The 20,686-nt window shown below is 41.4% G+C and overlaps 3 protein-coding genes across 4 annotated transcripts; all 3 read left to right on the top strand.

Annotated features, from left to right (window-relative positions):
- The first annotated feature begins 677 nt into the window (after window positions 1-677).
- On the top strand, window positions 678-3,987 carry chchd4b (coiled-coil-helix-coiled-coil-helix domain containing 4b). The gene is made up of 3 exons (XM_075462123.1): window positions 678-899; window positions 2,213-2,311; window positions 2,427-3,987. The coding sequence occupies exons 1-3, from the start codon at window positions 878-880 to the stop codon at window positions 2,831-2,833; spliced, it is 528 nt and encodes a 175-aa protein (XP_075318238.1). The 5' UTR covers window positions 678-877; the 3' UTR covers window positions 2,834-3,987.
- A 1,709-nt stretch (window positions 3,988-5,696) lies between these two features.
- uroc1 (urocanate hydratase 1) lies at window positions 5,697-13,120 on the top strand. The gene is made up of 19 exons (XM_075462122.1): window positions 5,697-6,203; window positions 6,825-6,955; window positions 7,430-7,523; window positions 7,631-7,690; window positions 7,785-7,913; window positions 8,005-8,066; window positions 8,175-8,241; window positions 8,366-8,509; window positions 8,616-8,704; window positions 10,081-10,143; window positions 10,269-10,448; window positions 10,619-10,716; window positions 10,822-10,894; window positions 11,070-11,259; window positions 11,345-11,443; window positions 11,550-11,649; window positions 11,976-12,057; window positions 12,152-12,251; window positions 12,369-13,120. Exons 1-19 carry the CDS (start codon window positions 6,078-6,080, stop codon window positions 12,507-12,509), a joined length of 2,028 nt encoding a protein of 675 aa, XP_075318237.1. The 5' UTR covers window positions 5,697-6,077; the 3' UTR covers window positions 12,510-13,120.
- A 632-nt stretch (window positions 13,121-13,752) lies between these two features.
- On the top strand, window positions 13,753-19,634 carry LOC142377136 (MAP kinase-activated protein kinase 2-like). Of its 2 annotated transcripts, none has more exons than XM_075460947.1 (10): window positions 13,753-14,377; window positions 15,361-15,500; window positions 17,482-17,546; window positions 17,628-17,707; window positions 17,795-17,921; window positions 18,033-18,108; window positions 18,191-18,360; window positions 18,884-18,969; window positions 19,058-19,138; window positions 19,237-19,634. In XM_075460947.1, exons 1-10 carry the CDS (start codon window positions 14,114-14,116, stop codon window positions 19,471-19,473), a joined length of 1,326 nt encoding a protein of 441 aa, XP_075317062.1. In that variant the 5' UTR covers window positions 13,753-14,113; the 3' UTR covers window positions 19,474-19,634. The 2 variants fall into 2 exon arrangements, with proteins under 2 accessions (XP_075317062.1, XP_075317063.1); XM_075460948.1 differs by having other exon boundaries at window positions 13,754-14,377; window positions 18,236-18,360.
- The last annotated feature ends 1,052 nt before the right edge of the window (window positions 19,635-20,686 follow it).

The following is a 20,686-nucleotide window of genomic DNA, read 5'->3' as shown; positions in this document are numbered from 1 at the left end:
TTGTTGTGCATTTTCTATTACAAGACTTATCTTTGAGTTTGTTGTCTTGATGCTTTGACATTGTTTTGGCTTTACCTATATGTTCCCCTCATATGACACTGACTGGGAATAACCAACATCTTTTGCCACACTCTGAGTTGAATTTTCTTCTTAAAGGAGTTTTAGAATCCTTTGCATTGTTTCCACTGACAACTCTCTTGTTGTGTCCATGATTCCTGCCAATCAGTGAGATGCAGTGGCATATTTGCCTATGTCGAAAATTACAAGGTGATTCTGTACTTTTTTCCTCAACTTGATCTAAAAAGATTGCAAAAAATCCAAATTGTATTAGAAATTAAAAAAGAAAAAGTTTTACAAAGCCACCAAGTGTGGTAATTCCATCATTTTTGGCTTTAGAGACTGATTCTTCCACTTCTTATACTATGGACGTATTTCTCTGGGTTTTTTTAGGAAGCTGTCTTAATTGCATCAGAGAGATAATTTACAATGTAATGCATATTTTCAAGAACCTTCGATCAAATGTGGAAGTTAAATCCTACACAAAGTTTTTACTACAGTATTACATCTATACAGAAAATCGTCGTGGTGTCCTACGACGATTTTCTCGTTTTTCTGTAAAACCATAACGTTTTTGTACTGCAGGTGGCAGCAGAGCGTCCCGCAGCGTGTGCTACTGGAAATAGCAGCGAAGAAGAAGAAGAGGCGCTCATCATGTTGTAACAAGGATAGTTGTGAAACAGCGCCCTGGTGATGGAGAGAAAGGTGTGATTATTTAATTCTGTAGTGTTGATTGTGAGGAAGAGTGTTTATCGTCGGTCAACTGCCAGCTGCTTTAGCAGACCCAAAGAAGGAATTTAATCCTCTCCTGTGTGAAGAAATGAGCTCGGTCAGAGACGAAGGTGAGCATGCCATGCTAAGCCCGCTAACTTTTCTGTAATGCTAACACTGAAGTTTAGTTGAGTGTGAATGAAATACGAGTATTTGCCTTTTATTAAAGTGGCTTAACAGACGGCTTTTTGGGTGGGAATTAGTCGAAATAAGCAGCTGTATATAGCGAATGGACGGCTACCACCTGGACCATCACAGAGTTTAACCTTGACCAACAACAATCTGCATGGCGCTACGGAGGTTTCAGCACCACTTATTCACTTTAGGGGATCATTTTAAGATATATATTTAAAATAGTCCCGAGTCACGTCACATACCGTACTGTCTGCGGTCAAACAATATCGCTATCTTTATTTTGGTCTCTGATTTAGTGGTTCAAAGCACCATGTTGCATTTTCTCTAGTGACTTGTAACTGACTTCCAGGTCCTTGCACCATAGTCAACTATATTACACATTTATTTATGGTTTTACTCCACTTATTTAAGAGGAATCCGATCACGTTGCTCGTAGGTGTGTAACCTTTTTAAACGGAGTACATATTGTTGTATAAAACCAATGCTTCTCGTGGGATTAGGCAGGCGGCTCCTCACAAAAGTGCTGCACCTGTTTTCATTGGTTGCCACATTTCAGGAGAACCAGCCTCCAGATGAGGAACCATTTGGCTCACTCCAAAGTAGATAGAAGCAGCTTCACCCCAACTAGCTAAGGCAGTACACGCACAAACACTTAGTGCTTTTCTGCAGAATAAGTACTTTTTGGAATAATTTAGACTTCTGTTGCTTCACAGTTTCAGTGCTGGACCTTTGGCCTGAAATTAAATGTTTGTTCATTGTTGTGTTGTTACTCAGTCAAGCAAGATATTGCAGTACTTCCTCCACACCTGAACCAGTTTAATTGCAGACTTGCCAGTCTTCAGTCACAGTCAAAGCGAGCCCGTGTACCACAGGGAGAAATCGCCCATCCATTGACCTCCATTCATTTTATCATTTCATATTATTTGATTTTTTTTTTTTTTTTTGCAATTTTTTTTTGGTTACGTTCTCTGTATGTAGAATGTTATAAAAGAAATTCCCCAAAATTAAAAGCGATGCCCTCAGATGTCTTTCTCTGGATCAATGTTATTTTTTTAAATGCAGATGAATGATGTTTTGTCTTTGATTGACTGATAGATGAGCCTTTCCGGACGGATTTACATTCTTATCCCATTCATTGAACAACCATGAGTGTCAAACACCAGAATGTAAAGAATTGTAGGTGCGACCATGCGCACACACACTATTCAAGGAGACCCTGTTTTGCAGTAACCTCTTTTTCTCGAAACAGGCAAAGACAAAATCATCTTTGTCACCAAAGAGGATCATGAAACACCGAGCAGTGCTGAGCTCGTAGAGGAAGACCCCAACGACCCATACGAGGAGCGAGGTGAGGAGCGGCAACACTATCAGGAGTCGTCAGACTGAATTGGAGTGCTGCTAAAGCATTTTCAAGAGACTTTTGCTGTACCGTGTATGAATTAATTCTTCCTGTCTCTTTCTAGGTCTAATACTTCCCAATGGAGATATAAATTGGAACTGCCCCTGCCTGGGTGGTATGGCCAGCGGTCCCTGTGGGACTGAATTTAAGGACGCCTTCTCCTGTTTCCACTACAGCAAGGAGGAGGTGAAGGGCTCTGAGTGCCTGGAGCAGTTCAGAGGTATGCAGGAGTGTTTGCAGCGCTACCCGGAGCTCTACCCACAAGAAGATGAGACACCATCCGGTCAAACCTCAGAATCTACAGCTGCAGAAGCATCTGGTGCGGAGCCCTCGGCTGCGGAGCCCTCGGCTGCGGAGCCCTCGGCTGCGGAGCCCTCGGCTGCGGAGCCCTTAGGTGTTAACTCAACACCTGCCTCTGAGGAGGACTCTGATACCTCACTGCCCACCACAAAGAGCTCAGATGAGAGCTAATAATGAGCTTTAGTTTGTGAGCCATAAGGCTAATTATCCACATTTTACATCTTTCATCCCCTAATGGAACAAAAATAATGCCTTTATATTTTTTATTTTTATTATAATTATTACTTCTCCTTAGTTTTTCACAATTGAAAGAATTAACAAACAAAAGGTCTTTGAGACATGATCAAAAATTGTTGTTGTCAGAGGGGTGTGTTGGTATGAAAGCTGAAAGACTGAACGACTGACAGGTGATTGAGAGACCAGCTAAAACCATTTGATTGGCTGTTTAAAAAAAACAAGCTCCCTGCCCATGTAGACGGAGAACTAGTAGTTGCTGTGATAAGAGTAAAATTAATATAAGATTACATTTATTACTGTAGGTTGAAGATTTTTTTTCTTCAAATGTGAATGCAGCTGATTTGATACACAGAGTACATTCAGTATGTCTTATGTGGCTGCGAAAAACCTGCAATTGAATTCAGCTGCAACACGACTTGATGCGTTATCACGCCTCAGGTCTGTGTGTGTTAAATGCTCTGAATTGAGGTAGAAAGAGGAAAAAAATGATCTTGATGGTTTAAATTCACACTGTCTTTGTGCTTAACTCAAACAGTTTTCTATAAACTTCAGTCAAGGCACTTAGAGGACCAAGCTCGTTACACCCACGGACTGCACGGCTTGTATAGTTTAATTTGCATTGTCTCAAGACAAACAGGTCTGCGTGCCCACTCTGATTAATCATGACAACGTCAGAGGCTGCAAAGTTACAATAAAATGTGTTTTATACATTTTTCTCATCTGTTCTTTCACACCTGCGTCTATCTCCTTTTATTTTTCTTTTATTTGTACGTTACACAAAGCCTCCTCATATTGAACTTGACCCATAGTTTATTTAGATAATGTCACTGTTAAGTTTGCTGAATTGCAGAAGTGTGAATAATGAATATGCTGAAGAATATTTCCGTGTGTGTGTGTGTGTGCGTGCGTGCTGTTATGTGTTGCTTCCACTGTTGGCCTCTGTTCTGTGGGGCCGCACCTCTGCTAATTTATAACCAGACTGAAAACATTTACCTCATCTGAACCCAAACAAGACATTTAAGTGCGGCAAAGGTGCAACGAAAGTGAACATTGGTGAAAGTTTTCTAATAAAATGTATCGCAACGCTTTTTGTCAAGTGAAATCTTTGAATTTTATTTTTTTTTCTGTCGCCACAGTTGTCCCATCTAAAAATGACCTTGTGCGTTTCAAACCGTCACCAAGAGCAAACAGGCTTTTATCACGAGGACTTGTGAGCAACTGGGAGCTGACCTCCAGCTCCTCTACCCCGGAGGTCTCTTCATGGGGACAAAACTATTTGTAGAAAAAATTGCAACCAATTAGAGGGCTATCTTCACATAGTTTCTCTTACATAAAAATTTGGTAAAATTGCAGTTGAGAATTTCTAGTTCAGAGTGAATCATTTTTTTCAGACTGTCTCTATAACTTGTAGTTTTACAGTAAAAAACAATAGATGATTCATGCCGTACAGGCTTGTTAATGAATATAAGGCGACTCATGTGTGACCCACAGAGTTCAGTGTGTCTTGTCGGACGCTGCTGGCTGAGTTTGGGTAGGTTTTCTCATGTGGAGAATCATATAGTTGCTGTATTCTCAGCACTCACTTGAAACAGTATAGAAACAATTGTGGAAGGATATATAGGAGTATGACGTAGGCTCAAGACTGTGTTCTTTGAAACTGTTCTCAATACTTAATGAAATACAGTTGAAGAAAGTCGTAAGGCTCGCAGAGGGACATTAAGAATGGATTATAGATAACCGTGAATTACTTTTTACGGGGCAAGAAGTGCTGCTGATCAAAGGTCAACTTTATCGGTTTGTTATGTAGAATTCAACAAGCTCCCCTTGCAACGTAACAAGACGTTTCCCATTCATACACGTTGAATTTCTCAGTAAACAAGAATTTTCTTGAATCGATTTTGCACTTCAGCTGCAGCGTAACTGCATCGGAGTGCCGAGCTCCTTCAGACGCATAATGAGCTGTCGTAGTTCAAATTGGAAACAGGAAAAACACAAATGACTTTCTCATGGAGGAAGGATTTGACCTTTGTTTTAAGTCTAAGCTGATAAAGTTGGCTTTGAAAACAGATTTGATTTGTAAATCTTGTTTAAAGAAGACAGTCAAATTAGAAAAAAAAAGACCAGATTAAGCTTGAAAATTTGAATGAATACAGCACTTCCCTCCCTCTCTGCTGTGCTTCAGCTCCGTCTCCAAAGTCAATATGCTCTGATAGGCATGTATGAGATATTGACCGCTCCTGAAAATGACAAAAAAAAATCAGTTCAGCAGTTCTACTTTAAAGGAACAAAAGAAAAAAAACAGGGTTATTTAATGCTAGCGCAATTATTTTTCAACAAACCGCCTCTTGGGTTTCTGTGTACACTGCAGCAGAATTGGACTTTTGAGGTACAACGTGGACTTCTGAAGGCTTACTTTTAAACTAGATTGAACAAATGTGTGATAGAAATCAGCCTTCAGAGAGTTTAGAGCAGTTATTATATCCTCTGCGTGAAAATGAACGTGCAACCAATAGCTATTTACAGTATTTATAAATATGTTAACCCTGAAAGCTCCCATTGAGTATATGATTTTCTTTTCTCTGACTAAACATGCCTTCAACACAGACACTATTACAAAGAATGGTATTCAGTTGTGTCTTCATGCTTTTCCACAAATTACTTACTGAGTGAAGAGTGAGATTTAAGACGTAAAGAGATCTGCAGGTGGTGGTGATAAAGCTGTACTGTATGTGCAGCAGGACCGCAAAAGAAAGAGGAAGATTACACATTCTTTAATACACCATTTTCTGACCTCTCAACAGGGTTAGGGTAAGATTCTGGTGCACTTTCTTTCTTTTTTTCTTTAACTCAGTTACATGACAAAGCATCAGGGGTCAGAGGTCAGTGTCAGTGTTTGTCCACTGAGGCATGCATCATTTCAAACCATCTCAGGGATCAATAATTATCAAACACCCTCGCCTAGCTGTGGTGTACCATTGGTGGATTTTTAGGGGTAAAGATGACCAAAAACACCAATGGGACAGAAAGGCGAAGAGTAATCGGCTTCAAATGCTCACAAGTACTCAGCATTTGTCTCCACAGAGGCGTGTTTTGCAGCGAGGATCAGAGCTGCCTTCAGCGCCGGGCTTGATCTTTGTCTACAGGTCTCAGCAAGTGTGTGCCAAAAGTATCAGACAGTATGTCTAATTTAAAGGAAATATGCAGCGGTCTACCCCTGGATCCTTTACCACCCAACCGAGGAAGAGATCCCAATGTGCCACATGCACCTATTCGGACTCCCAACCTCACAGCTGAAGAGGAGCGAGTGAGTAAATACATAAGAAATACAGTCGTTTTTAAAGCGTCTTTGCAACTCAATAGTTTGTAATCAAGATGCACTCTAATTTAGTTCTTCCAGAGTAGCATTTGATTTGATGTGTCATCAGGGACTTTCAGACTTGTGAAACAGAGACGCGGTTGTCATTAATGACCAAATTCCACTTTTTTTCACCCTTCACTGCTTTGATTTCAGAGCTCCTGTGCTGTAGTAAAAAACAGCCTTTAAAAAGTTTTTAAAAATATACAAACTGTGGATGTTGTTAAGTAATCGGCGTTACAGCTCAATTATAGACAGTTACTTTGTCACAAAAGTTGTCAAACGTGGATGCAGATTTTTTTACATTGTGCCTTAGTCCACTCTGTACTCTGTCTTATTGCATCACGTCTGTTCGCTCACCAAAAAACTGATTATTTTCAAAGGTCAAAAGTGATTGACCAAGCTCAGAGCGAGGGCTTTCAGTTAATTATTAAGGGCGTCACAGGGAGAGCTCTGCCTGTTGCATAAGAGGGGTGAGAAAAGGAGTAAACCATCTACTTGTGTCTTTCTGACGTCATTTATACACCGATTCGTTTTTGCTAAACCACTGCAAATTCCTCTTCCCTCTAGTTGGCGCTGAGAAATGCCCTGCGCTATTTCCCCTCCTCCCACCATGCAACACTTGCACCTGAATTTGCTCAAGAGCTGCGGCAGTACGGGCACATATACATGTACCGCTTCTGTCCAACGCTAAGGATTAGGTGAGGAGCCCCGATGGGAGGAGCCTGGTTGGGATTTCTGAGGCCAAAAGTGCAATCTGAGTTATGCAAAATCAAATATTCGTACATTGAATGATATCATCTTTTTGTTAAAGCACTTCAATAATATTGTACAGGTAGATATTTATAGCTGCGCAGCAAACTTTCAAAGATCACTAGCACAGCTAATATAATGAATATACACGTCAGGTCAGACATATTAATCTGCTGACATATACAGTCGATCAGGCGGTAAAGACCCTAAATTTCCTTCTTTATACAAAAACCATTTATTTCAATCTTTCCCTCTAATTGCTCAGGATTTCATGCACTCTCTTAGTTTTAAAGAAAAGGAAGGACAAAAGAAAGACAAACGTGGTGCCTAATGCTGTAGAAAATGCATCAACATTACACTGTTATGGTGGCAGTTTATTTGTTTCAGCCCACCGGTGAAGTGACTTTTCTTCTCTTCCAAAGAGCTTACCCCATGGATCAGTATCCTTGCCGCACACCTCAAGCAGCGTCCATAATGCTAATGATCATGAACAACCTGGACCCAGCAGTGGCTCAGGTGAGCTTTCTTACACAGCTTCTAATTATGGGATAACAGCTAAGTTCATCAGTCTTTCTCTTTAATTCACCGTCTCTATGGCCGCTAAATCTTTCCTCATCCTGTAGTTTCCCCAGGAGCTTGTCACCTACGGTGGGAATGGACAGGTGTTCAGCAACTGGGCCCAGGTAAGCCCTTAGTTTCTTGTATCTCTGATATCTTATGAAACCTAAACATTTGCATTTCAAAGTTTGGTGTCTGTATGTGCTTGTGCGAGTGCAGTTCCGCCTTGTCATGCACTACCTGAGTGAGATGACAGGGGAACAAACTCTGGTGATGTACAGTGGACATCCCATGGGCTTGTTCCCCAGCCTGCCTTCCTCACCTCGCGCCATCATCACAAACGGCATGGTAACTGCACAAAAAAACACATCTGCCTTCATAGAGTCACACAGACACACATGAGAGACTCACTGTTGTTTGTTTTTTTCCCTTTAATCAGGTTATTCCAAATTACTCCTCCAGAGATCAGTATGAGAAGATGTTCGCGCTTGGTGTAACAATGTAAGTTTTTTCAAGCTGTGAGATCTCTTGCTATCAAAAACAAGAAAATGAAGCTGTATTTATGCAGGTGTTTGGTGTGATCTTTCTGCTTTTGTTGTGTGTATACAGGTACGGGCAAATGACAGCAGGCAGTTACTGCTACATTGGGCCTCAAGGGATTGTTCATGGCACTCTGGTTTGTAAAAATGACAGACCTTAAAACACACGATATCCATTGATAATAAAATACCACACCAATGTGGGGTGTAGCACGTGTTTCTTGTTCCGAAGTGTATGTTTCTGTGTGGCTCGTTTTGTAGCTGACAGTGCTGAATGCAGGCCGGCGGTACCTGGGCACTGATGACTTGAGGGGGCGTGTCTTTGTGACCTCTGGCCTGGGTGGCATGAGTGGGGCTCAGGCCAAAGCTGCCGTCATCGCCGGCTGCGTTGGCGTGATTGCTGAGGTCAGCCGGTTTCCAGTCATTTCCCCTGATTAGTCACAGCTGAATGAGCAAAAATGGAGGAAGCGCTGTGTGTTTATGTGATTTGGAGAGTTTGATTTGTGTGTAGGTGGATGAAGCTCCTCTGAGAAAGAGACATGAGCAGGGCTGGCTGATGGAAGTCACCAGCAGTTTGGAGCACTGCATTAAACGCATCAGGTAACATGAGAAGAAATCATTGTAAAAATCGACTTTGAAGGAACATCCAAATCTTTATGAAATAGTTCAAAGCACATTAATTACACTGTCAATGACGTTGATTTTGTTGAAATGACATCATCAAGTGTGAGATGGAGCTGGACTCTTTGTTATGTGTCCTGACAGAAACCATTCTTCAATAAAAGGCTTACTTCAGTCTATTGGGAGTTTGCCAAATATGTGACCGCAATTCCAAACAATGCGTGTGGAGGAAAACAGACACTGAGCATCACTTCATTAATACCTTCCCGACAGTCACACATGACCGCAGGGATGTTTTTCCGCAGCGATGACTGGAAGATAAACAGCATTAAGAGAAAGGAAAACACAGAGCACTCTTTTCCAAACTTTTCCAGAATAGTCAGGATCTGAGGCTGGGAGGAAGGTTTGCTTTTTAACAAGACAACAACCTGAAGCATACCCCTTAGAAAAACTGCAAAAGTCTTGCAGTGTTAAAGCCAGAGTCTGGACCTGAGTGGAGGATAATTGGAGAGAAAATGACCCTGCACTGAGGCTCCAACATGACTGAAACTGAACATTGCTGCCAACAAACGTTGGCAGGAATTGGCAGGAAACCTCCTGCTAAACGGTTTGTGGTGCATCGGGGATGGTCACCTTTAAAACAGCAGATGTGTAGATGGTAAAGGAAGAACTCTGCTGACACAGGCTTGGTCGAACACAGAAACTTTTATCGCCAACCAGGTCCGTATCAGAATTATAGACTGATGCATAAAGTCTGGAGAGATCTTCGAACCCCAGATGTCCCTGCAATCTCTGTCTCACTGTGGGTGCTTCTCTCATTAAGTAGGGTAAAACCTTCCCATTTTTGGTGACCTTGAAGATACTGTGCGTTACTGTCAACAGGCACAAAGCCCGGATATGGTGTGAACTTATCTATTGAGCCTCCCCTAGACACACTAACTGGGGAATTGATTATTCCCAGAATGTTTTATTTTAGACTGTTGTTATCGCTCATTGGGTCACCCTCCCCAACTCCCTACACGGCTGGTAAGTATCAGACACTACAGGTGTTTCCAGTTTGTAGAAATATTCTTAAAAAGACGCAGGTGAAGTGGCCAAATACTAATATAAATTGGATTCCCTTACTTAGTCTTGACTGCGTAAGCCGGTTTGGGCTTTATTTTTATGGAGAGCTGTCTGTAACTCAAGATTTATCTTGAACGTAACACAATGTGGAAAAGCTAGAAGGGCCTGAAAATGTTCCCATGCATGTTCAGCATCCAAACATTGTCCCATCTTCAACTCTTCTAAATTCTGAAGAAAATCGTGAAAACGGTGATCCTCTGAAATCCAGTAATTATTATCTCATCTCATAGAGAGGCCAAGAGCTCCAAGACGCCTCTCAGTCTGGGTTACCATGGCAATGTCATCGATTTGTGGTGAGTAAATGGTGAAGGTGGTACCCAAAGAACCCAAGACACAACTCAAGTCTGCGGCCACAGACTTTGTGTGTGTGATTGGATTGTTACTGAAATATTTGTGAAATTTTTACCTGCCTGATCAGGGAGAAGCTCCTGCTGGAGTTTGAGAGAACAGGGGAGCTCCTGGTGGATCTGGGATCAGATCAGACCTCACTGCACAACCCATACAACGGAGGCTACTACCCAGTCCCGCTCAGCTTCCGTCAGGCCAACCAGCTGATGTCGACTGATCCTGTCCGATTCCGAAACATTGTCCAAGAGAGGTAAGTTCCCTCTCAGAGCTGAACAGTTTGTTTCCCTCTTTGAGCTATAATATATTGGTTTATTAACCCTCTGAGGTCTATGATCACGCCGGCGTGACACATGACGTCATCACGGCTCAGACCCCAGAGGGTTAAGAGCGAGCGAATAACATGTTTTCATATCATCACAGCCTCAGAAGACATATAAAGGTTATCAACAAGTTGTCCGATGCAGGTATGTTCTTCTGGGATTACGGCAATGCATTCCTCCTGGAGGCCCAAAGAGCTGGTGAGTCATTTAACACAAATACACACAAAAAAATAATAACAATCGGTATCATTCGGTCTGCATAAGAATAACAATAAATCGAAATATGTGTATTTTTGAATATAGGTGCAGAGGTTAAAAAAGTAGATGGAGGAGCAACAGAGTTTCGTTACCCTTCTTATGTTCAGCACATCATGGGGTGAGACATTTGCATTTCATTATGTGAAGCATTGATCCAGCAGCATTGATACATCTCGTTAACCGTATTTCATGTTTGTCAGCAGGCAAAAAACTGTGCTAAATCGAGAAAAAGCTCATAAGTGATGGGCCGATGAACTTCTGTCGGGAATCCCCTTTCTGCTCTTTATCTGTAGGGATATCTTCTCACTGGGCTTTGGGCCATTTCGCTGGGTGTGCACATCGGGTGATCCCCAAGATCTGGTCGTAACCGACGACATTGCTGCAACTGTTCTGGAGGAAATCAGCGCCAATGCCTCAGCTCAAATCAAACAGCAGTACACTGACAACATCCGCTGGATCAGAGAGGCTGGAAAGCACAAAATGGTCAGCTTTCTGCGCTCTTTCAGGGCAAAATTCACAAATGAAAAATTATATTTTAAGCTACAATTCCTGATTTCATCTTGTTTAGGTTGTGGGATCTCAAGCCCGGATTCTTTACTCTGACCAGAGAGGAAGAGTCCGCATTGCTTTGGCTATAAACCAGGCCATCGCTGATGGAAGAGTTTCAGTACGAGGATTAATTGCTTGATAAGATTGTTTCACGGTTACTGCAATCAGCATGTCACCTTTTCAGAGGAGTCTCGGCAGTCTATTTTATTGTTATTCGTGTTTAGGCACCGGTGGTTATAAGCAGAGACCACCATGATGTGAGCGGCACAGACAGCCCCTTCAGGGAGACCTCTAATGTTTATGATGGTTCTGCTTTCTGTGCAGGTAGGTGGTTTGCTTGTATATAAGATTTTTAAACTAAGGATTTCTTATGCAAATATAGATAACATAAACAAAGACCTCACAGATCCTACTTTCTGACAATGATTAAGTGAATATGACAAACTAAAATGTCTATGGGGAACACATAAAACACATTTTGTAAACTATCTTCAAGGTTTTCAGCGAAAAAAGATGAAAGTACCCATGATTGTGTATTTGCCCTAAAAACTGAAACACTTTTTAATTTGTTGTCTTCATGCATGTCATTGAAATGCATCAGAAGTAATAAGACAAGGCAACTTACAGCAAACAATGGGTCCTCGTTGCAGACATGGCAGTCCAGAACTTTGTTGGTGATGCGTTCAGAGGTGCCACGTGGGTCGCTCTACACAACGGTGGTGGTGTTGGCTGGTGAGACTGACCGGTCATATTCAGTCATTTTGAATCTGTGTGACTGGCTACTGTGGCTCACTTCACTTTATCTATGATTTTATCCCGTCTACAGGGGAGAGGTAATGAATGGTGGGTTTGGTTTGCTTCTGGACGGCTCAGAAGAGGCAGCTCAACGTGCCAGTCTGATGCTCAACTGGGACGTCTCCAATGGGGTGAGAGTGCTGAAACGGAGGCAGCTTGATAGATGCCAGCCTCACTGATTACTCACCGTTTGTTTAGGCTGCAGATGACTGCTGGTTGACAGCCATCTGTGTGGTTATTTGTTGCAGGTGGCTCGTCGTTGCTGGTCTGGAAACTCAAATGCCTATGAGACCATCCAGCGCACCATGGAGGAGAATAGGCAACTGCGTGTTACCATGCCCTTTCCCGTGCAGGACGAGCATGTGCTGGACCGTGCCCTGCAGGGCTAGCTAACACTTCAGCACTGTTCAACTTACAGCAACTTACAGCAACTTACAGCCACACAGCTAAGAAAATCTGCAGCTGTAATCACATCAGTATATTTATCTAAATGAGGCCTTATCCAACAGTCCAAATTGTACATGGGAAACAATGAGAAATCACCCACAAAGACAGCTTAATACACTGAAAGCCAGTAATAAATAAAGTTTTATACCTGCTCTTTATTAATCAAATCTGTGGTGAAATGTTGCATAAACTGTCTGCCATCAAAATGCAAAGTAAACATTGATATTTTACTGAACTGTTAAAGGGGCTTTATGCAACTCTTTTGATTGAAAAAATCCATTACTGCTGACAACCTAACCTCAGAATCCTGCACGTGGACAACTCCACTGGCTTGGACTGCAGCTTTTTTGTTCTGTAGCCATAGTCCACTCAGCATAGCGGCATGTGGACCAGTTCTTCACCTCTTGAACAAGCTCGCCGGCTGACGGTGAACTCCATGCGAGAGACAAAAGTTTTGTTAAAGAAACGACCATAACAGCATCCTGATCAGCCCACAGGAAGGAAAACACAAGAGGGGGCCAAGATGTGGTTAGCAGTGACTTAACTTTTGAAATATGCCTGTACAGTGCCTTTAATCATTTCATATGCAACAGTCTACTTATTTTTTGTGAAAAAAAAATAAAACTTCAAGCCTGTATAAATTATCAAGCTTCCATGAGTTATTTGTGTGTTAACAATCTTCAAAAATAGTTTGTCAAATAGGGTGCAAAATGTCAGTGACAAATCTATGACGGAGAATTGTGTCTAAACAAGCTGTAGCTCTACACTCACAACAGATAAATACTTAAGTGCCCAACAAGAAGCCAAAGCCTATTTGATCGCATCTTATAGCAGCTTTAATGTTGTTGATTCTGTACTAAGCGGCGCAATTTTTCCACTTGATGCTTATTAGTTTCCAGAGAGCACATGGGCAGGAAACCAGAGACAAATCACTGATGCAATCAGTGCAACTTGAGAGAATAGTAACTATAAAAAGAGAAGTCTTCCGCCTGCTCAAACATTCCGAATACCTCTTTTGGCAGCATTATTTATTTATTCATTTGTTTTTATCAGGGGATTGAATTTCTTGTAATCTGGTATTTTGCCGTGCTTCCACTGGTAACCTGCCGCGCGCCTTTACGCGTGCTTGTTCCTTTAAGAAGACTGTGAATGGTGAATGAACTTGAGCCTTTCAGCGCTGACGTAAATGGGGTTGGCGTTCCCTGAAGGGAGGCAGATAACCATGGTGAGGACCAGAAAAGGGTACAGGAGTTTTTTCGGCGCTTTTTAATGTATTCGGTTACATTCAGTGTTTTAAGTTGGAATCTTCAATAGTTGTCTGCGCCAATATAACGGTACCGCTCAAATCTCCGCCCTTTTCAGTGCGCAAGGGAGGATTTAAAGATAATATATAGCTACCTATTTTTTTATTGTGTAGTAAAGAGTGGGTAGAGATTAGTCGCAAGGTAAGAAAGTCTCCAGAATGGATCAGGATGACACTGGATAATTGCTGTGGGAAAGACTCGTGAGATTTTGTGTGCAGCATTTGCCGCTTTTAGTGAAAAAAATGCATCACAACCAGGAGGAGCGGTCGGGAAATCCAGCCTCTGCGCAGCACGGGACAGTGCTCAACAATGACTCCATCAGCCTGGGGAGCAGTGTGGACGGCGGCCTCACTGACCTCCAGCCACCCGCTTACTTTACTCTGGAGTTCAGGAGACACGCAGTGACAGATGACTATAAAATAACATCTCAGGTTCTTGGTCTGGGAATCAATGGCAAAGTGCTGGAGTGTTACTGCAAGAAAACGGGGGAAAAGTGTGCCCTCAAGGTTCGTATGTTCCTGTGTTACTTTAATTATCCATTTGATGGACATTTGCAGGGCTTCATGTCACTGGAAAGAAGACATGAATCATTCATGTCTCCTCTGTCTTTGTGGTCCGCATGTTCAGTGGTCCTTATACTATAAATCTGTTTCCAATATGATGTGAAGTTTGATGATGTTTTGCATATGTATGAGTGATTGTATCATTAGATATCAATTCAGCCCTGAATACATGAAGCAGTAATCCGACCGACAGCAAATCAGGCTCTGAGCTACCCAGACGTTCTGTCTGGGATGCTGTGACACAGTTTCCTTTCTGTTTTTGTGTGGACAGTGGTCTGCTTTGTGATTATATTACATAAGAAATAATGCCTCTGCCATTCAGCAAAATTAAAATCGACATTTTTCTCCGATCTACTCAACAGTAAGTATTCAGAATTCAGCTCATGGTATGTGCTGTAAGAAACTAAGTCAATAAACAGCTGGTTGTAGGACAGCCGCAAAGTCCTAGGAAAACAAACAGGAAGAGCTGGCCCATGACTGCCTCCACATGTTTTCTTTGGAAGGTCTTTGGAGGTGAGCCGCAATCAAACAGGTTATGATGAAATGTTAAGAGCCAACCCTTTCTTGGAAAGCAGCCATGTTTGAGTGGGGATGGTGTCATCTGTGCTTTGAGGCCTTTAGTGCAAAGTCACACATATCTAACACTTACATTTCAGACACCTTCCTCCTCCTCCAGCCCCCAGAATGGATTGTGATGTGCATAAGGAAATGGCTCCTGAGGAAGGCAGGATACACTTACCTGCAGCACTTTGTCTTATAGAAGTATAATGTTACTGGATTCACTCTTAAAGTATTTAGTTTCATCTTTTATCTGTAGGTTTTCTGGTAGATAAATCGACACTTGTAGATGTAAAGCATTGCATCTTGATGAATGTAATATGTATAGAATTTTCCACTAAAAATGTTTTTTTGGTATGTTGTAACAGATTCTATACGACACTCCTAAAGCCCGACGGGAGGTTGAGCTGCACTGGCGAGTGTCTGGAGGCCCCCATATTGTTCGAATCCTAAGCCTGTATGAAAACATGCACCAGGGGAAGAAATGTCTGCTCATTGTGATGGAATGGTGAGCATCACCGGCTCTTCATTATTTATTGTCTGCATTTTCAAACCTTGTATCCTTTTTGAAAAATTTATCTGAAACACATCCGGAAATTCAGTGAGAAATAGGCCAACAGTTGTAAGGGCAGAGACACTCAGAGAAATTCTGAGATGCAGTATGAGTTATCTTCAGCAACGGAACAGAATAAGTTTTGAAAAATAAGAAATGTAAACCGGAGTGTAGACAAGAGTCTCATAATGCCATGCCAAGTCTGTGATACTGTAACGGCAACCGAAAATGATCTACGGCGTGCCAGTCATGTTATTACTGAGCAGCCTTTTCAGCGAATGTGACTTTTTGGGAACCTCTGAAAATTGTCACAGGTTGAGTTTTCATAATAAGCACTGCCAGACATGGCAGCACAGGGGCCTCCAGACTAAATGAAGCGAATTGGAAGCACTGAGATGCAGGTCAGGAAAAACATTAAATTTTTTATGTTCATGAATAAGGAAATGGTGAAAAAATTTAAGTTATACTCAGCTTTATTTATACAGCAATTCTAAGCAGAAGTTAAACCCAAAGTGCTTTACTAAGCAAAAGCTAATCTTAAAAAGACACTAACACGGAAATAAAACTAGAAATAAGAGATTACAAGAATCACGATACTTATTTAAGCTATTTGCAAATAAAGTCAAGATAAGAACAATAATTGATCAATTTATTTCCCATACTTGCTTTATCCTGTTTTGAATCGTGGGGGGGGGGGGGGGGTGTTTACTCCAGCTGCCATCACAGGCAGGCAACACCTTAAATGGATCAACAATTCATCACAGACTAACAAACAAAACAGTTAAAAGTTACATAAAGCAACAAACACTCATATTAAAACAAGTGCACAAAAAGATCTGTGCGTTTCTTACAAGCTCTTTAACAAAGACAAGTTTTAAGCTTTGTCTTTAAAGCTGAGCAGGTATCATAATAATCAAACTGGCAGTTGGCTTCACAGGAGAGACACCTTAAGACTGAAAGTTCCGTCTCCCGTTCTGGTCCTGGAATCTCTGGGAACCACAAGCAGACCTGAACTCAAATAATTATTGTGTGGTAATAACAAATGGAGCTTGGCTTTCAGTTATTTTACAGAGTCAACGTAGAGAGGCTAGAACAGGAGAAACATGTGGAAAAAAGTTTAGCAATTGCAATGTCCTGAAAAAAATCAAAAACCTACCAAAACTCAGTTTCAGTCGTTTTGCACAGACAAAAAATGACCAGCAAAAAATATCCTGGCAAAACTTTCACCCGTTTCACTAACCCTAACCTTTTTTTTTTTTCACCTTTTCTCAATTAATAAACACCAAAGCCACTCTGATAATTATTGTTCCATTTCTTTTTGTCTATTAATTGATTAAACTTTGATCTTTACACGTTTGAAAATTGTAAAAAAAAAAAATAATAATAAATGCTCACCAAACCCTCTTAAAGCAGGGGATAGGAATGTTTTTCTTTTTCTCCAAACAAAAGTTCAAAAGTCAAATTTTCGTTAGTTAAGTTCAGTAGAACATATCATGAGTAACCTAACAGCTGTTTTAAACACATCACTTTTCTGAGAAGGACGCTGTAATGATAGGATACACACCGAAATAGCAGCTTCATTATAGGCTGCATATTCAGATAAAGCTCGCGTTATATTTTAAGTTTAAAAAACACAAACTTTGACCTGCCACCACCGTCAGTGCATGTACATCTTACGCCTTATAATTCATGGTCCAAAACCAGCTAAATGTAACCATCTAAACTCCGTATTTGGGTGGATTTGTTTTGTTAAATATCTGCACAGTCATCTGAGTCTGCTTTTGCTCAGAAGACTTGACTCATCTGAACAGTAAATTGAGAGGCACAAGGACTTTGTAAAGAAAAAAAAGAGCATGATTGCAGTGGAGAACTGTGGCCGCTTGGCAAGGATACCCTCACTGTCCCACTTCTGATCTCTTTGTCGATCTTGTCTCAGCATGGAGGGAGGAGAGCTGTTCAGTCGCATTCAGGCCAGAGGGGACCAGGCCTTCACAGAGAGAGGTGGGTCAGAGTTGATGTGTCATAGTCTCATGTTTGTGTTGTGATACTTGTCTTCATATCTATCTGTTTTTTGTCCGTCAGAGGTGTCAGAGATCATGCACGACATCGGCACAGCCATAGAGTACCTCCACCACATGGACATTGCTCACAGAGACGTTAAGGTACTATTTCTGTCAAAATAAGTCCTCACAGTTTCCAGTTATCTGCTTCTGTTTGTTATATTTTCCTCTTGGTCATTCATACTACAGCCTGAAAACCTGCTCTATACTACCAAGGAGAGTAACGCGACTCTAAAACTGACTGATTTCGGCTTTGCGAAGGAGACAACACTGCACAACTCCCTCCAAACCCCCTGTTACACTCCATACTATGTTGGTGAGTGTTGTCTGTAATGTTTTCAGTACATTCTTTGTACAGTCTTTGCCTTCTTGTCTTTCATCCTGCACACTTTTTTTTGTTTTTTTTCTGCATCTGTTTGTCATCCAGCACCAGAAGTGCTTGGGCCAGAGAAATATGACAAGTCATGTGACATGTGGTCTCTGGGAGTAATCATGTACATTTTGTGAGTATCATTTATGTAACTGTATTTCTGTAACTTTTTCAACTTAATGATATATTTATTACTCCCTAATCAATTGTGACAGGACACTTTGTCTTCTCGTCTCCTCTTCTGGTTCGGCTCTCTTTAGACTGTGTGGATTCCCTCCGTTCTACTCAAACACAGGTCAGGCCATCTCTCCAGGCATGAAACAGAGGATCAGGTTGGGCCAATATGAATTTCCCAACCCTGAGTGGGCTGACGTGTCCGAGGAAGGTCAGGCTTTGAACATGAACTATACATCTAACAACAAAAACATTTTAAATTTACACACCTATGACATTACACCAAAAGAAAAAATGTCCTGAATGAATATGGTATTATAATATGGTATTGACTCATTCAGTGTTAATTGCTGAGCCACATTAACATCCAACATAATCATAAGCCTGAAATTAGAAGTGGGAGCCAGAACTGCACAAAATCCCCATTAAATGAAAAGCTCACTGAACACCACCACCAAACGACTGCATTATTGAACTTATGATACACTGTTGCTTGTCTTATTGTTGAATGGAATGGGTAGTTTTGTGTTGACTGTTTACTCTGGTGTGTAGTTTTTGAAACATGCTAAAAAGTTTCCAGAATACAACAACTTTTGGAGCTTTGCAAAATTAAAACAGTTTTACTTGAAATCAGTGGAGATAAACTGTAACATAAACCTGTATTACTGTGGATGCACATTAACACCAAAGAGCTGCTGGGTTATTTCATTTGGTTTCATTCCATGTCCCTGCAGCCAAACAGCTCATCATTCAGCTACTGAAGACAGACCCGAGTGAGAGAATGACCATTGGACAGTTCATGAACCATCCTTGGATCAGTGTAAGTAAATACTTTCCGAGGCTTGTGCTTGTAAACTCACATATCGTTGCTCAGTGTTATCATGGACGTTCATTTTGTACAACAACAGAAGTCAATGGTGGTGCCGCCAACACCTCTGCACACCTCTCGTGTTTTGATGGAGGACAAGGAGCTATGGGACGACGTAAAGGTCAGACTGGTTTTAATTCTGAATGCGTTTCCAGAACGTGACCACAAGGTGTCAGCAAATCAGCGGCTTAGATTTACAGGGCAAACTGTTTCCAACAGGAGGAAATGACCAGCGCCCTGGCCACAATGCGCGTGGATTATGACCAGGTGAAGATCAAAGACCTGGACACATCCAACAACCCTCTGCTGAAGAGGCGCAAGAGGCCGGTGGCTGGGGCAGCTGACCAAAGAGAGGAAGCTGGCAGAGAGGGTGGAGAGGGACGGGTGGGGAGTAACAGTCAAAGGGAAGTTGCATTTTCTAAAGAACATGGGAAAATGATTACTGGGCGAAAGTGATATAAAAGTCAGAGTAAGCAATAGTTCCCCGCTCACATATCAAATATTGTACTTGTTGTATTAGTTGTTTGTGTCACTGCACTCAATAGTATGACTGAATAGAATGACATTTATTTTTTAACTACTCTAACCAATTGAAATAAATTTTGGTCGTTTTACAACCTTGTTGTGTCGCTTTCTACACAGAAGCTCATTTCAGACAAATCATTTAACACCAAGGGACTCGTTAAACTTATTTTGGGACGGCAAAAGTCAAAGTGAATTTGTTGTAAATGAAACAATAGTGCACAGAAGTCATTAAATAACTCTTGGGAGTCTGTTATGATTATGTGTGTTCGGAACAGGCAAAATCAAGGGACATGTAAGACTTGAGAGGTCAAGATGTTAACTTGCTTCCTCATTTATCATTCCTATTACACATTTCCTCTCACTGTAAAAGTCTTCCTCCCTGAAGCGCTGCCAAACCGTTAATGCTGCTTCTTAGTTTTTAAAGAAAAAACACAAGAGCCTCGGTGAGTAAGTGATCAGATCTCAAAAGAATCAACATATACTGTTATGATCTGTCCGAAACCGTAACGCAGCGTGACTAATTGAAAGGCTCATCATGGGATTTCATCAGCAAGCTTTATTTCAAAATTGAATTAATAAAATGGAGTAAAATGAGTCAATAGTTTCCCTCCAAATGTTGTAGACAGGACTCAGATATACTCTGAAGTTCTGAGATATACAGAATGAAGAGGAACAGTAATCGGGGTCTGTGCTGCTGGTCCCTTTCTCTAACACAACCCTTCACTCTCACAACCTGTGTTCGTTTTGTCAGGTAGTCTATAAACCAGTTCACAGTGCTACGGCTGACCAAAACATAGTCGGCTGAGTGAATCGTCCCACAATTCAGCATCAACGCTGAGATGCTGCTAAGACTGTTGCAGATCAAATCTGATTTGCCAAACAGATGTTTGAACATTCATGAAGAGTAACATGAAAAGTAACAAGAGCTAAGAGCTACATCAGACAGCTCCACTGCTCCATGATCATACATAACATGGCTGCCAGTGGAGGGGACCTTAAACAGAATGTTTTTCTCTGACTTGTTCTTTGTTTTGTGATAGAAAACATGGAAATTGCTTCTGCTGAAAAGGGGTTTTCGATAAGCAAATATGATTTTGTAATGAAATAAGATCATCTTGAACATTATTCTAAACAACAGGAGTGG

Source organism: Odontesthes bonariensis, chromosome 3 (genome assembly GCF_027942865.1).
Source record: "Odontesthes bonariensis isolate fOdoBon6 chromosome 3, fOdoBon6.hap1, whole genome shotgun sequence".
Taxonomy (NCBI): domain Eukaryota; kingdom Metazoa; phylum Chordata; class Actinopteri; order Atheriniformes; family Atherinopsidae; genus Odontesthes; species Odontesthes bonariensis.
This window is presented reverse-complemented; position numbering and strand designations above follow the sequence as displayed.

Excerpts from the sequence above, each read along its gene's own strand:
- chchd4b (XM_075462123.1), top strand. The coding sequence starts at position 878 with ATGAGCTCGGTCAGAGACGAAG. Across the intron at positions 900-2,212 it reads GAGCTCGGTCAGAGACGAAG|GCAAAGACAAAATCATCTTT; the intron begins GTGAGCATGCCA and ends TTCTCGAAACAG. Across the intron at positions 2,312-2,426 it reads CGACCCATACGAGGAGCGAG|GTCTAATACTTCCCAATGGA; the intron begins GTGAGGAGCGGC and ends GTCTCTTTCTAG.
- uroc1 (XM_075462122.1), top strand. The coding sequence starts at position 6,078 with ATGTCTAATTTAAAGGAAATATGCAGCGGTCTACCCCTGGATCCTTTA. Across the intron at positions 8,242-8,365 it reads GGATTGTTCATGGCACTCTG|CTGACAGTGCTGAATGCAGG; the intron begins GTTTGTAAAAAT and ends CTCGTTTTGTAG. Across the intron at positions 11,260-11,344 it reads AGGCTGGAAAGCACAAAATG|GTTGTGGGATCTCAAGCCCG; the intron begins GTCAGCTTTCTG and ends CATCTTGTTTAG.
- LOC142377136 (XM_075460947.1), top strand. The coding sequence starts at position 14,114 with ATGCATCACAACCAGGAGGAGCGGTCGGGAAATCCAGCCTCTGCGCAG. Across the intron at positions 14,378-15,360 it reads GGGAAAAGTGTGCCCTCAAG|ATTCTATACGACACTCCTAA; the intron begins GTTCGTATGTTC and ends ATGTTGTAACAG. Across the intron at positions 17,922-18,032 it reads TTACACTCCATACTATGTTG|CACCAGAAGTGCTTGGGCCA; the intron begins GTGAGTGTTGTC and ends TTTGTCATCCAG.